This window comes from Geotrypetes seraphini, chromosome 10, assembly GCF_902459505.1.
Source record: "Geotrypetes seraphini chromosome 10, aGeoSer1.1, whole genome shotgun sequence".
Lineage (NCBI taxonomy): Eukaryota > Metazoa > Chordata > Amphibia > Gymnophiona > Dermophiidae > Geotrypetes > Geotrypetes seraphini.
This window is the reverse complement of record NC_047093.1, coordinates 48633679-48649928: the sequence shown is the minus strand read 5'-3', so window position 1 is coordinate 48649928 and position 16250 is coordinate 48633679. Positions and strand designations below refer to the sequence as shown.

General features: G+C 42.8%; 1 protein-coding gene across 1 annotated transcript in view; it reads right to left on the bottom strand.

Moving 5' to 3' along the window:
- The window catches only part of LOC117368040 (endoglin-like), an 81692-nt gene extending 65720 nt beyond the window's left edge, over positions 1 to 15972 (bottom strand). The window contains exon 1 of the mRNA XM_033961286.1: positions 15847 to 15972. Within this exon, the coding sequence (XP_033817177.1) occupies positions 15847 to 15901 (55 nt within the window). The 5' untranslated portion in view covers positions 15902 to 15972. The remainder of the gene's footprint in view (positions 1 to 15846) is intronic.
- Positions 15973 to 16250: the final 278 nt, after the last annotated feature.

The window sequence follows — 16250 nt, the reverse complement described above, 5'->3', positions numbered from 1 at the left end:
TTGGGATCTAGTACTTGGGACCTGGGTTGACCACTGTTGGAAACAGGATACTGGGATTGATGGACCTTTGGTCTTTCCTAGTATGGCATTTCTTATGTTCTTATGGTCCAGAGCAACTTGTGTAATCAAAGAAAAATCTATTCTCCTATGCTTTCTCTCTCTCAGTTCTCTCCCCCAACAAATATTTTCCTCTCAAGATACACAATCCCCTATCCCCTTCCCAGCCAGTTTCAACCCCCATCTGCCTCACCCACCAGTCATTCTCTGTTTTCCTGTCTCCACCTCCATGCCTTGCCAGCTTACCTCCCCAATTTGTAACCCCCCCCCCAAGCTTTTACATAAGCTCGCTGTTCTTTCTCTCTTCAGAAGCTGTTTCCTTCTGGCAACAAATGACTCTCAATGAGCGTAAGCCACGCAGTGCCTGAACTCTTATACGATTCTCACACTCTTGGGAAAATAACTCCATTTTAGGCACCCTGTGGTTCAAACTCCCCAACAATAGTGCCAGAAGAAATGAGAACAGTTGTTCTGAAGGCAACACTAGTTGCAAGCTGCCATAGAATGTGGGTGAGTTTGTGTATTGGAAAAGAGAGGCAGGGAACTCCACTTAGGGTCGACTGGAGCTACCACTAGCTTCTGGCCTTACAGCGAATTCTGCCCTAGAAAATACTACGGGGGGGGGGGGGGGGAGAATTTTGCACATCTGTGCATTGCAGAGTTTGCACAGAATTCCCCCAGGGTGCAAAATTTACTTTGTTCTGTTCAGAATTTGCCTTGATATGGGGAGGTGGAGCCCTGGTTGAAACTCAGCTGCTGCTGTGGGCTTTCTGCACCGTACAGTTCTTCCAGCATGTGATCTGCACGATGCAGGAAGTCCTGAGCTGTCCTTAAACTGTGCAGAAGTTCAAGGACCACAGTGGTTGCACAGTGCAAGAGCTGCATGGTGCAACTAAGGAGCGCCATCTGTCTCTGTTGGCATTAAAGTTGCTGGATCAAAGTTTGGGGAGCAAAGCTGAGGAAGGTACGTACTTGAGGACCAAACAAGTAATGTGAAATGGAAGAGAAAGAAGCGGATAAGCAGAGCATATATGGAAGGGAAGATAAGCTGGAAGAGACAAGGAGCAGGCGATGGTGGGTGGTGGGAGGAGGGAAGAGGTGGAAATAACAGATGGTAATGGGATATATGTGTGGAAAGGGGCATGATGGGTAACTGATGAGTGTGAATAAGGGAGAAGAGCTGGAACCAACAGAGAATGGAGAAGTATGTGGAAGGGGAGATGAACTGGTAGAGATGTGGGTAGGGTATGCGTGTGGGTGGGGATAACAGAGGGTAAGAGGACGTCTGGAAAGGCAACTAAGAGCAATCAGATCTGTACTAAGCCAATCGAACTTCAGAACAATTGCACAAGCCGTCCTCCTCCCATGCCTGGACTACTGTAACTCCTTATACAGTGTTATTGCCAAAAAAGATTGCAAAAGACTGCAACTCGTCCAAAACACAGCAGCCAGACTAATTTTTCCAACGAAGCAAATTCGACAGCGCCTCCCCACTCCTGAAAGACCTACATTGGCTCCCAATAAAAAAGAGGGCATAATACAAGATGGTCCACAAGGCTATCTATGGCGACAACTCCGCAGGACTAAGCACAGAAATCACAGTTGCATTCTCCTTTCTTACTGCCAGAGCACAGCAACGGTTCAAACTAATACCCTCCCCAATCCAGCATGAGTACTTTGGAAGAAGCTACATTCACCACGTTCACGTACCAAGGACCCATTATATTCAAAATGAATGCTAGGAAGTTCTTATATTCAAAACGAATGCTAGGAAGTTCTTTTTTACCCAACGTGTGGTGGACACCTGGAATGCGCTTCCAGAGGACGTAATAGGGCAGAGAACGGTACTGGGGTTTAAGAAAGGATTGGACAATTTTTTACTAGAAAAGGGGATAGAGGGGTATAGATAGAGGATTACTGCACAGGTCCTGGACCTGTTTGGGCCGCCGCGTGAGCGGACGGCTGGGCGCGATGGACCTCAGGTCTGACCCAGCGGAGGCATTGCTTATGTTCTTATGTTCTTATATTTGGAACAACCTTCCGCTTCACTTGCGACAACACGAACATATTATATCTTCAGGAAAAGGTTAAAAACTCACCTTTTCTCCTCAAACCAATAACATTAAGTACAATCGACCCAACTAGCATTAACCAGTGCTCAGGTCCTCTAATCAAAAATCTTATCATGACCACATCTCATCCTACTGTAACTCACAACCAATCTTATTGTGAACCGCATTGAATCCTAGTTGAAAACTGCAGCATAGAAGAAAAATGTATGTTATATTATGTTAAGTTAAATCTTATATCCCATTGAATGCTCATAAATCAGAGTTCTAGGTGGGTTACAGCATAATATCACATGGAGTTCTGTGTCAAGTTGAACATGTTACATAGTGTGATACATAATACATAAAGTTGTCAACTGCACAAGCAGTATTTATTTATTTACAGTACTTATTATAGTCCACACCAGTGGTCTCAAACGCAAACCCTTAGTGGGGCCACATTTTGGATTTGTAGGTACTTGGAGGGCCACAAAAAAAAAGTTAATGTCTTATTAAGAAATGACAACTTTGCATGAGGTAAAACTCTTTATATAGTTTATAAATCTTTCCTTTAACAGTTAAAGGAAAGATTTATAAACTATAAAGAGTTTTACCTTATGCAAAATGGTCATTAACTATTTTTTCTGCGGCCCTCACATTTAAAGTTTAATATCTTTCCTTTCTCAAAACTGACACATTTCAATCACTACTGTATATTAAAAATAAAATCATTTTCCCTACCTTTGTTGTCTGTTGACTTTATTTTTCTGTGCATTTAACTATGTTTTCAGGGTCTTCTTGTCCTCTGACTGGTTTTCTCTCCGTCTTCACTTTCTGCCTTGCATCCATCTTTGGCATTAACTTAATATTCAATTTTTCTGCTTTCTTTTCAAAATCTATGTTTCCATGTCTTACCTTCCCTTCTATCTCTCTCTTCTTCTGTCCCTATTTCCATGATCTGACATCTCTTTCTTTCCTTTCTCTCCCTCCCTCCTTCCTTCCTTTCCCCTGGTCTGGCATCTGTCTCCTTCCCTCCCCCAACTTTTTATTTCTTTCACTCTGCCCCCTTCTTTCTTTCTGTCTCTATCCATGCCCCCATTCTTTCTATATGTCTGTCTTTCTCTCTCTCTCTGTGCCCCCTTTCTCTCTTTTTTTCTTTCTCCATGCCCGCCCTTTCTTTCTTTCTCTCTCCATGCCCCTTTCTGTCTGTGTCCCGTTTCCCTTCTTTCTTTCTGTCTCCCTGTCCCCCCTTTCTTTCTTTACTTCTCCCTGCCCTCCCCCAAGCCACCACCATTGGGGAACAGGCCACCACCGACGCAATCGGGGAACAGGCTGCCGCCGCCACAATCTGGGAACATGCCAGCGCTGAGGTCTTAACTCTCCCTGCTTATCTTCCCCAGCGCGGGGTCAACCAATTCACGCTACCCGATGTCAATTCTAACGTCGGGGAGGAACTTCTGGGCCAGCCAGGCAGTGATTGGCTGGCCCGGAACTTCCTCCCCGACATTAGAATTGATGTCGGGTGGCGAGAATTGGTCGGCTCCGAACTGGGGAAGATATGCAGGGAGAGCTAAGACCTCGGGTGCTGATCTGTTCCCCGATTGCGGTGGCTTGGGGGAGGGCAGTGGGAAGGGAAGCAGATTGGGGACCCCTGCTTTAGGCGAGGACAGATTGTGGGCCACAAAATAGTCCCTGGGGGGGCCACATGCGGCCCATGGGCTACGTGTTTGAGACCACTGGTCCACACTATCCAAAGATCTTGCCGGGTAATACATCAAAATAGGAGATTATTGTTAACATTGCCTTTATTCCAAGTGTCTTGTATTATTAGTTTGTGCTTCTTTGAACCTCAAGTAAAGAATCCTTAACCATGTTTTTAGATTTTTGCGAAACGTGTATACTGTATATGGTGGTTGTGTGATGAGATGAAAGATACAGTGGATGATGCATGTGGGGAGGGGTTAAAAAGAGGAACAATAGAGGGGATTGGGATGTGTGAAAGAGGAGATGAGCTGGCAGAGATAAGAACATAAGAATAGCCTTACTGGGTCAGACCAAAAGTCCATCAAGACCAGTAGCCCGTTCTCAAGGTGGCCAATCCAGGTCACTAGTACCTGTCCAAAACCCAAGGAGTAGCAATATTCCATGCTACCGATACAGGGCAAGCAGTGGCTTCCCCCATGTCTTTCTCAATAACAGACTATGGACTTTTCCTCCAGGAACTTGTCCAAACCTTTCTTAAAACCAGCTACGCTATCTGCCCTTACCACATCCTCTGTCAACGTGTTCCAGAGCTTAACTATTTTCTGAGTGAAAAAAAAATTTCCTCCTATTGGTTTTAAAAGTATTTCCCTGTAACTTCATCGAATGTCCCCTAGTCTTTGTAATTTTTGACGGAGTGAAAAATTGATCCACTTGTACCCGTTCTACTCCACTCAGGAGTAAGAGAAAATATAATCTGGGGGAGGAGACTAGAAGTATGTGGGAGGTAGCATTGTGTGCATGGAGGAGAGGATGAGCTGAGAGTGAAAAAGCATGTTGAAGGCAGGGCGAACTCAAGGGACTGTGGCGCTCTGAGCAATTTGGTATCATTCCTATTCTCCCACCCCCCACTGTGATCTGGTATCTTACCCTCCTGCTGGACCAGGTGAGGCACTGGCTCAGGACACTGATGATAAAGGGTACCAAAATCCCAGTCAGGTCATTTATCCCTCAAAGTATGAAGACAGAGAGGACTGGGATTTTAGCATCCTTTATCACAAGCACCCTTGGCTAGGACCTCACTTGGCCCATAGGTTGAGCCGGCCCTGGTTGAAGGGGGATGATTCGGAGTAAGGGAGATTGTTGAAGGGGGAAAGTCCATGTTTAATGCGTGTGGTTTGTTGCTTTAACATTTCAATGAATGTGAAGGTTGGGCAGGCTGGATGGACCACACAGGTCTTTATTTGCCGTCATTTACTATGTTTCGATGTTATTTTGGAACTGCAGGTAGCATTAATTTGATTATTTTTTTAATTGCTGACATTTATAGCAAAAACCTTGAATACAATTGTTGCTACAACTCAACTCCCCCTGGATAGAGGATTGCTGAAATAAAATTTTTGAGAGCCAGAAACCCTAATTGTGGGGAAAATCTGCATCTACAACTTTAAACTTTTTAGTTTAGAAATGTATTTACTGTTCAGAGATTGGGTTACACTGTATTATTTTGATAAATACAGTATGCAGAATTTTGCAAAATATTACACAGAATTTTAATTTTTTTTTATAAAATTTTGCACAGAATTCCCCCTGGACTAAAAGAGGAAGGTGTAGTACTCCATCCATTAGGATTTGCTGGGCTGCGTTGGTGATACTGGGATCATCTCTCAATATGCTCAGTCCTCATAAAGAAATGCTCAGAACTACAAACATATAAAACCGCATTCCCAATAGCAGCAGGGCTTGCCCATAGGTGAGCACAATACTATTTTCACTATTTTCTGATGTAAGGATGGTCAAATGGCTCCATTATTATCATAAGCTGATCGTACTCTGATTTTTGATTACTTTTTATAGGGAAATGGAGGCACATCAGAATTACCTGTATACATTGCATCATTTAGCTCCCCTTTTACAAAGGCGATTATTGCGGGGGGCCGCAGTAATCGCTCTGATGCCCATACAGATTGAATGGGCATTGAAGCGTTTGCTGCATGGCAACTAACGCCATGACTTTGTAAAAAAAATGGAGGGGAGTTAATGGAGTATTTATTTTAAAAATTTCTATACCGTTTACAACTAAATGGTTAACAGGATATACATACATAGTTTTAAAACATAATAAAATAAACAAACAAACAAGCCTTAAAATTCATAGCTAAAAAATAAATACTAACATAGCTTTGCATAGAAATAGAGCTTAAGAAACAGATAAAAATTAACAGTTTGTGATAAACACAGATTAATAGCGTAAACATAGGACTGCTCTTAATAAAATGGAGTCGTCAGGAAACACCACACTTAAAGTGAAAAAGGGTACCAAGAAGACAAACCAATGACTGCACAATTTATGGAGATTTATGAAAGATTAGTTTTATTGTTTGGGGAACTGATGCTCCTAAAAGGCAACTCCCTAAGCTTACAAGGGAGTCAGTTGCTAAAAGTTAATGTCTCTAAGTGTCAGAGCAGATTATACTGTAGAAAATCAATCAAACATCGACATTAAGGAGGGAGCTAAGATGGCGGCAGCAGCAGCAGCTGAATGTACGAGTCACAGCAAACCCAAAACTGAAAGCACACATTGGCACCTATTTCCAGCTGATATCTAAACCTTCTGAGAACTGTATGTGTGCTTTACCTTTGGGTTTGCCCTGCGCATGTGCACAACAGCTGAGCTTACCACACTGCCCTTGTGTGAATGTTCCTCCCCCTTAACTTCCCAATGCGCAATCTATGCATATAATTTGCATGCTATTAGTGTCGAGCATTGTGACGTTATTTGCTGCGCTGTTCTCGTTGTATTTCCCAGCATTTTTCCATATAGTGCTGGAGTTTTTGAGCATCGGCCCACAAGATCTAGACAATGTGCATCTCCTCCATACCCTCAACTGAAAGCCCTCTCTGGGAGTGTAAGATGTAGTATTGTGAGAGAAAGAGCTGAGGGAAGGAGCAGCCTTGGGTATAACCCAGGAGCCTATACCACTAAGGGCCACTTTTATGAAGCCGCTGTAGCGATTCCTGCGTGGCAAATGTGACATAACCCATTCAGTTCCTAAAGGCTAGGGGCCAAGAGATGCAAGGAAGTGGGGGTGCTGTAAACTCCAGGTTCTCTTTGCTGTTATAATCTTATTTTTATTTATTTAGAATATTTTTACACCCCCCCCCCTTTATAAGTAGGCGGGTTACAAAAAACACGTATAATAATAATTTTAAAAACCACAACATAGCACAATAGAATAAAACACTATATGACAAACTGCCTGAAACAATTTCCACAGCCAGAAAACAATACTGTCTAAGTATATTCAAGCACACAGTAGGTCCTGGCAACAGCAATGTCGCAGTTCAGCTGATAACACACGGCATGGTCGGTCCGTGATCATCAAACTGCATTGAAATGTATCTCAAAGAACTGCGTTTGAGTTTCCTCATATGCACCATGCAAGTGACGATGTTCAGCCTGGAACTGTGAGTGCTACAGCTGATTCTTCATCTACAGTAGCTTCATAAGAAGTTGCCACCACTGGGTCAGACCATTGGTCCATCGCGCCCAGCGGCCCGTCAGGTCTATGACCTGTAATGTGGTTCCTGTCCGTTTCTGTAACCTACCTCTTCTTTTATCTGTAACCCTCAATCCCCTTTTCTTTTAGGAACTTGTCTAAACCTTCCTTGAAACCCTGCAATGTGCTCTGGGCTATCACAACCTCCGGAAGCGCGTTCCATGTGTCCACCACCCTCTGGGTAAAAAAGAACCTCCTAGCATTTGTTCTAAACCTGTCCCCTCTCAATTTTTCCGAGTGACCCCTTGTGTTAGTGGTTCCCCACAGTCTGAAATATCTGTCCGTGTCCACTTTCTCTATGCCCCTCAGGATTTTGAAGGTTTCTATCATGTCTCATATCTTCCCAGGAGTTCCACATGGTTATACCAAAGAGTTATACATTAGGAACTACTGAGCAGGTATCTTTTATCTTCGTCAACAGTTAGTACCTTAGAATGAAGCCTTGGCAGCCAGAGTTCAAGAACAAGAAATTAAGTTATAAAAACCTGGCGATGAGATTCAGGAGATGAGGAAAGCACTAAAGATCACAGACTTGATGCTAGCGTTCAAAACCTTACACAACATGGCGCCGGGTTACATGATGACTAAGCTTCCTCCGTACATGCCAAACAGGTCCCTCGGCTCTCAGGATGAAATACGCCTCAAAATGTCCCCCCCCCCCCCCCGGTTGTGCCCTTCAACTGCCCCCGCAGATCAGATCCCTAGAAGGACTCCTCAACTTTAGAAAAGAAATAAAAACATACCTCATCACCTAACTCCCCTGCCTAAGGCTGATAGATTACAAAGAAATATAACTGTAACTATGCCAAATTTGTCTTGTAAACTGTATATTATGTATATTGGTATTAGATCCCTAGTATGTGTCAAATTAGGAAAAACATGCATCAAAAAACTCAAACTGTATTATGGCAAGTTGTAACCTGTTAACTGTTATTTGTAACCCGTACTGCGCTCTTTGGGGAGAATGGGATAAAAACCAAATTAAATACATAAATTAGAAAAATTGTGAAATTAAATTGCGTTCTTCATGAGATTTATATCTTACTTTGGTTAAAGACATTACTTACTTACTTGGGGACCCTTTTAATAAAGCTTAGTATGTGCTAATGAACATTAGCTTGAGCTAAATCATGTGTCCTATTTTATACCTATGAGCCACATGGCACTTACCTGTATATACTCGAATATAAGATGATCCGAATATAAGTTGAGGTACCCCTTTTCTCTCAAAAAGGGAGGAAAAAAAAAGGTTGACTCGAATATAAGTTGGGGGGGGGAGGGTTTGGGTTGGGTTAATATTCAAGTGCCCTGCCCTGCCAGGACCTGCACCCAGCCCCCCTCACTCCCTGCCCTACCCTATCCTGCCCTGCCAGGCTCTCCACCTTGTCTCCCCTCCCTCCCTGCCAGGCTCTGCTCCCTATCCCACCTCCCTGTCCCCCTCTCTTCTGATGTCCTGCAGGCCTCCACCGAGCCTGCCGTATGACCTGGTGGTCCAGTGGTAGGCCAGGACAGGCGGAATCCCTCCTGTCTCATGTCCCAGCCGACTCTGACAATTTTTTATACTTCCCTCCTGCCTTCCCAATCCCCTCTCGCATACCTTTTTGAATCCCAGGCAAGAGCGAACTTTCTGCGCTCCTGCCCCACACTGAGCCCCTCCCTAAATGGCTGCCTCGAGTTCTCGCAGTCCAGCTATATACCAAGCAGGAGTGAGCTTTTTTTGCTCTCCTGCCCAGCCCTGAGCCACTCCCTGAATGGCTGTTCCCAGTTCTCATGAGTCCTGCGAGAACTGGTGGCAGCCATTCCCCAGCAGTGAGATGCTTTCCCAGACACCATAGCTCATAGATTAGGCAAAATTGTTGCGAGTATTTTTTAACCAACATCTCAGGGACCCCTAATGAAGATGTGTCGATCGAAACACACGGGTCCCTTTACCTGTTAAAAGGTGGTCTATTTGTGCTCAACAAATTGTTTATTGAAATAAACACTACACCTGCATCTTGTATAGTGGTCTGCAGTTTCCTTTTTGTCTTGGATACATAAGATACAGTCAAACGATTTACATTTTGCCATATATACAATACAATGTAATTGTCATACATTTGCCATATTCTAAATGGCGCCATCACGTAACTGGCGGCTGCTTTTACAGCGGCTGCCGGCAAAGGCGCTTTATGAGAATCCGGGCCTTAGTGTACACTAATGTCCTTTAGTGCCCATTAAGCTTTAGTAAAAGGGCCCCTTGAAAAGTAAGTTAAATGTAGGAAATCACTATTGTACCGGGAATTGTAACCTTAGGGTTATTAATTTTCCTTAGTGTTCTTTCAATTTCTTCCATGAAGTGTTTAGAAGATATTTAATATAGACAGTGAAGATTCCTGAAGTATATATCCCTCCAGTTTTAAGGATTTATTATCTGCCATCTAAAAGGCAATGTGAAGACCAACAAGATTCTGGGCAAATAATGAACTCAGTGAATGGTACTTCTCTGTTGGAAGATCTGACCAGGATGTCAGTTTCTGCAACGTGACCTTGGTGTTAAGTTCTGATAAGGCTAGACTGCTGCAGCGGGGTTTTAAACGACGAGAATCCGTGTTTTTGAATTGTTAGGTTAGAATTTTTCCAGATGTTACCAGAGAAACTTGGAAAAGAAGGAAGCAATTTTTGCTTCTAAGACCTGCAGTGCTCCACCTAGGGGTTCTTTTACCAAGCTGCGGTAAAGGTTAACATTCTGTGCTTCCACACCACGTGCTATAAAACATATTTTTTTTCACAGAGGGAGGCATGTCTTGGGGGAGTGGAGAGCGGACATTTCTATGCTAATCAGCACATCGGCAATGCCACATGCTAACTGATTAGCGTATGAGCCCTTATCGCCTACACAAAATAGCCACACACTAATGGCCATACACTAAAGACAACATTAGCATAGGGACATGGATGCTGGAAACTGGCCATTTTCAACTGCGAAAACAAATAGCTTTAGACCACAGGAAAGACCCGTATAAGGATGCCCTATGGTCACTTCCCACACCTTTGTATGAGGGGGTGCCGAAAAGTTCTCAGCCCAATATGGTATATGAATATGGTGCAATGATCTGAAACAATGACAAAACATAGAATTTCATTTCTGCAAATTGGTACTTAATGAAATAAGATAACACTCTTTTCAGCTACAGTGGCAAAATAATGCTCAGAATTTAGGAAGCTGGTTGATTGGGCTGAAACCATTTCAGCACCCCCTCGTAAAAGGACCCCCCTAATGTGTAATTAAATATTAGAATGTTAAGTCTGGGTTTTTTTTTTTTTAGCCTATTCAGTTGTTTGCTTTTTTTTAATAATTAGAGTCTTGGAGGTGTCAGCTTTAAGCCCTTCTTAAGAAATAAATGCTGGGTTGTACAGTTATATTCTTTTTTTTCCCTTTGGGATATAATATACATTTATCTTTTGGTTTTCTTTAACAATGATCTTTCTCTTTTTGTTTCTCTTTTGAATTTGTGAGCTGGATGATGTTTTGGTATTGATTTTTTTTAGTATGATTTATGTGACTGGGATCCCTCTGCCTAAGGCATGTTACTGTATGAGTGTTGATTTGGAACTTAGAAAAACAAAACATCAACACTGTCCCCCTCTTTTTACAAAGGCTTAGCGTGGGTTTCAGCGCCGGCAGCGGCGGTAACTGCTCCAACGCTCATAGAATTCCTATGAGCGTCGGAGCAGTTACCGCCGCTGCTGGCGCTAAAACCCACGCTAAACGTTCGTAAAAGAGGGAGGGGGGTGTTTTCAGCTTGGTTTTTGTTCATGGTGTGCATAATTAATCTGTGGAATCTGTTGCAAGAGGATGTAGTCAAGGTGACCAAGACAGTGAAATTCAAAAGAGGTTTGAAGAAGTTCCTGGAGGAAAAGTCCATAAAATGTTATTAGCCAGATAGACTCAGGAGAGCAATTGCTTTCTTTAGAAATTAGAATGAGAAAGAGATTTGCTTCTTTGGGACGTGTCCCAGACTGGCCACTGTCAGAGACAGAATGATGAGCTCAGTAAACAATTGACTATGCATGGATTTTCCTTTGCTACCCAGCCCGTTGGAATAAAATAGGCCCTGCAGCAGATGGCACACAATAACTCCATTAGCACTAACCAACCACCAAGATATGGTAGGCTGTGTCAGACCAAGGCCCATTCAGGCCCAGCATCCTGTTTCTGAACTGGGTAGTCCAGCAGGGCCAAATTAACACTGTAGTAGCTCTAGGAAAACATATTTTGGGGTTCCTACTATGAACCACCATTCATTTTTCTTTCCCCAACCCCACAGAGCAGCATTTACATTTATTTATTTATTTCCCTGCTTTCCTCCCACCCACCCCTCATGAGTTCCATTTATGTCCTTTCTTTCCAGGCAACTTTTTCCTAAAGTGGCTTGGGATGGAATAGTTTAAAGCAGCAGGCTAAGAAACAAGAAAGCCAGAGTTCAAGGTCTATTTCACCTGCTGCTTACATTACATTGCATTACATTTATTGATTTCTATTCCACCATTACTAGGGTTACCATATTTTGAGCCTTACAACCCTGGACCCATGGCCCTGCCCTGTTTCACCCCATCTCTGCCCGTTCTGCCTCCAGCCCCGCCCCATTCTGCTCCCCTGCCTTGACCCCTCAAAGCCTCTGGCTGCGTCTGGAGGGCCTGCAGCATGCGTGGATGTGTGTGATGTCATCCACGCATGCTCAGAGGCCCTCCAGATGCGGCCGGAGCTCACTGGGGCTTTCCAAAACCCGGACAAACTGTCAGGTTTTGGAATGGCCATACAGGCAACTAGACAGTCCTCTACAAAGAGGATCTGTCCGGGTTTTCCTAGATATCTGGTAGCCCTAACCATTACAGACGCGAAAGATGGACACTACGGAAACAGGACAGAAAGAAGATTGACTCATTTGAGCTTTGGTGCTGAAGAAGGATTTTATGCATGCCATGGACCGCCAGAAGAACTAATAAATCGATTCTGGAGACCAGTTATGTCACTCGAAGTTCAAATGATGAAGTTACGACTGTCTTATTTTGGTTGCACTGTCAGAAGAGAAAATCTTTGGAGAAGGACATTAAGTTTGGCAAGATTGAAGGAATCAAGCAAAGAAGACGACCTGCAATCAGATGGTTTGACACGTTGAAAACAACCATGGGGATGACGTTGAAGAACCTTACTGGACTAGAATAAAACCGATCTCTTTTTAGATCTGTAATTCATCAAATCACTAGGACTTGAACACGAGTCAATGGCACCTAACTAATTCCACCTTGGCCTTGCCGTTCTAGGTAAGTAAGGATAAAGCTGGATATTTCCAGGAATTACAAATAATAAACATTACAGTTTTAGGTAAATTACAATATAAAGTACAAAACTGGATTTTTCCAGAGGTTACAGATAATAAACATTACAGTTAAATAACCCCTGATTGAACTGATACTTTTTGGTGATCTTAGGTACGTCATTTTCACTATTAGGGCTAGATTGACTGCTCAACAAATCCCACTATATTACTCCTGCCCTCCTGTTCAGGACACTGGAAATACAGAATCAGCTATGCTAGATGTCTTGACCACATTCTCTGGCAAAAGATCCCATAACTCAATTATCCATGAAGTAAAAAAACACACACACAAAACAAATTAAAAAAACTTTCTCCAGTTTGATTGTTGCAGTTGTTTGGGTCTCGCCGCGTCTGCGTAGGTAGACCCGGACAACTATAACAATCATGACGCTAGCCACAGAAGCCCAAGAGAACATTTCTTCAGTTTGTTTTCAATCTGTTATATGATGGTTTCGTGCAGTGCATCCTAATATTTCAAGGAGTAAATACGTTTTATTTACCTGTTCTACCCCACTCATGATTTTATAGACCTCTATCAAGTCTCTTTTCGGTCATGTGTTCCCCAAGCTGAAGAACCCTAGCCTGTTTAGCGGAGTGGTTCCATGTCTCTTATCATTTTGGTCTCCCTTCTCTGAATATTTTCTAGTTTTAAGATGAGGCAACCAGAACTGCAAATTGGATTGAAACAGACTTTATAATAATTCCTAATATTCTATTTAGTTTGTTTTAATCACCATCTCATGCTGAGCAGAGTTTCAACAAGTTGTCTAACAGTAATTTCCACATCTATCCTGGGGAATACCTAGCCAGTCAGGTTTTCAGGATATTCAAAATGAATATTCAAGAGAGAAATTTGCATGCAAATTTCACTCATATTCATTACTGATATCCTGATAACTAGACTGACTGGGGGTTCTCCAGAACAGGTTGTGAATGATTCCAAGATGCTTTTCCTGGATGGTGAGTCTGGTGACTCCTAATGTGGAATCCAGCATTGCATATTTATAGTTGGGATTATTTTTCTCTGTGCAAATCACTTTGCACTTGTCTACCGGTAAATTAAATTCCGTCTTTCAGTTCTCCAGTCTGGCAAAGTCCTTCAACAATTGCTCACAATTTTCTTGGTTTTTAAAACTACTTTAGGCCCCCTCTTATCAAGCCACATTAGTTAAAAAAAAATAGAAAAAAATCGGTGGTCGCTGTGGTAAAAGCTTTTACCGCCGTGGCCGGTGATTTTAAAAAACCCTTCCGTGGCTTGATAAAAGGGGGGCGTTAAATATTTTTGCATCATTGGCAGATTTGATCATTTCACTTGTTGCTCCCTTTTCCAGATAGTTCATGAACAAGTTAAACACTGGGCCTTTACTGTACATATCTCTGAGGCACTCTGCTATTTAAAGTTTCCCATTGGAAATACTGACCATTCAGTCCTACTCTATTTCTTATCTTTTAACCGGTTTCCAAACTGTAAAACACTGCCTATTTCCACAGGACTAATAGAAAAATTTCCCGAGGAGTCTCTCATGAGAATTTTACCACTTTCTCAAAATCCAAATGCTTTGTTTTGTTATGTCTGGTGTTTCATGTTCGGTTATGGGTTATTGTTACCCACCAAAAGTACGGCTTCTGTCCTTTTCTGGCAAGATATACGACAGGGGGGGGGGAGGGAAGGGGGGAATGCTGAAAAGCTCTCAGCCCAACCAACCAACTTCCTAAATTCTAAGCCTTATTTTGCCACTGTAGCTGAAAAGAATGTTCTTATTTCATTAAGTGCCAATTTGCAGAAATGAAATTCTATGTTTTGGCATTGCTTTGAATCACTGAATGAACCTTATTCATGTCATTCTCTTCTTGAGAAATAAATATACATGCTGTAGCCACATGTTTATTGACACCTTCAGATATTTTGAATAAATTTGTTAGGCATGACCTCTTTTGCTAAATCCATGCAGACTCTTCCCCAATAAGCCATATTTACTTATATAGCCAATGAGTTAGTTCTTAACAGCTTCAATTACTTTACTCAGTACAGAGGCCAGGCTTAGCAGTCTAGAGTTATATATCTGCTATATTTTGTATTCATCAAAATTGACACCAGCCCATCCTATGCAGCGTACACCTAAATCAGAAATCGTCATAAAACATGGTCAAAAATGTAATAATACAAACAGCCCCAAGGACCTTATACTTTAGAGGCAGCCACTAAAGCCACCTCACTACTAGACAAAGAAGAACCCAGACCCCATTTACCTACCCCCCACTCCAAGGCACTCAGCACAAGAAGATGTTTGACAGCCTACTAGCGACGCAAGCAGCGAAACTTGACCATACCATCTCTAACTTGCTGATATCAACGAGCGACCTCAAATCTTTTTAAAAAGAAATCAAAACCTTGCTATTCAAAAAATGTATCCAGATGTCTTAATTCTAACCCTGGTTTTACCCTCCGTGTATTCCCCCCCCCCTAACCTCTCCTCATCTCCAGTTATTCTTTCTCTTCAAAGCCTCAAGCATGTCAACTGCTTCCCAAATTGTATATTTACTGGAATTGCACTATCTCCTATTTGTACAGCTCCCCAAATTGTAAATCTACTGGAACAGTCCAGTCATCTTTTCTGCATCCTAAACCCTACATTGTAATTCTCCAATCTTCTTGTAATCCTCCTGGAAATGTCCAGCTGTTTCTTTTGTAATCCGCCCAGAACTGCAAGGTACGGGCGGAATAGAAGTCATTTGTAATGTAATGTAAATATGTAAGTCTCCTATATATTAATTTTCAGCAGCACTATATGGGTAGTGCTGCTGATAATTTCCTCTGACTGTATCAGCATTAGCTACATAGTCAGTGTTTGAAAATGAAAATGCTCACCACGGCTCCTGAAAGCTGACCCACAAATTACATCACAAATTGCAGCACCCTTGGAGCCTTTCTGAACACTAGTGTTGCACTAGCTGCCCTTCAGTCCTCATGTACAGAGAATTTTGCCTGGAAAGAATGGCAAAAGATATCCCTCATTGCACTGTCCATGACATCCATCTAAGATTAAAAAGGGTATTAAAGGAAAACCAGAATATCTCTCTCACTTACTCCCCTCCCTGTGTCCTTCAGGATCTTACCTGTATGCAGGAAAAGGCAGAGTGCCCACACTGCCAGGCTGAATGCAAGCTCCATGTTCCAAGGCTGCTGAGAAGTCTCCCGGAGTCCTGGGAGAGAAAAAAAGGGGAAGTCTGGCAACTCTGAGCTGCAGAACAGCTGAATGTGCCGAGTGGTCAGAGCCCAGCCCTAATGAAACAGGATGCAGGAAATGAGTTTGAGCGTGAACTACAACCAGAGTTGAGAAAGGAAACAACAGCAGATACTAGGCTGCAGCTATCCCCTCTTGCCCCAAATCCCTCTTATCCCCAACCGCCCCCTCCCAAATCACCACCATCGTCGCTACTCCCATTCATTCTTACCCATAATCTCCCTCCTCAAACTACAGCCATCTGCTCTTACTCCCAACTCCCTTCCTATAGTCCAC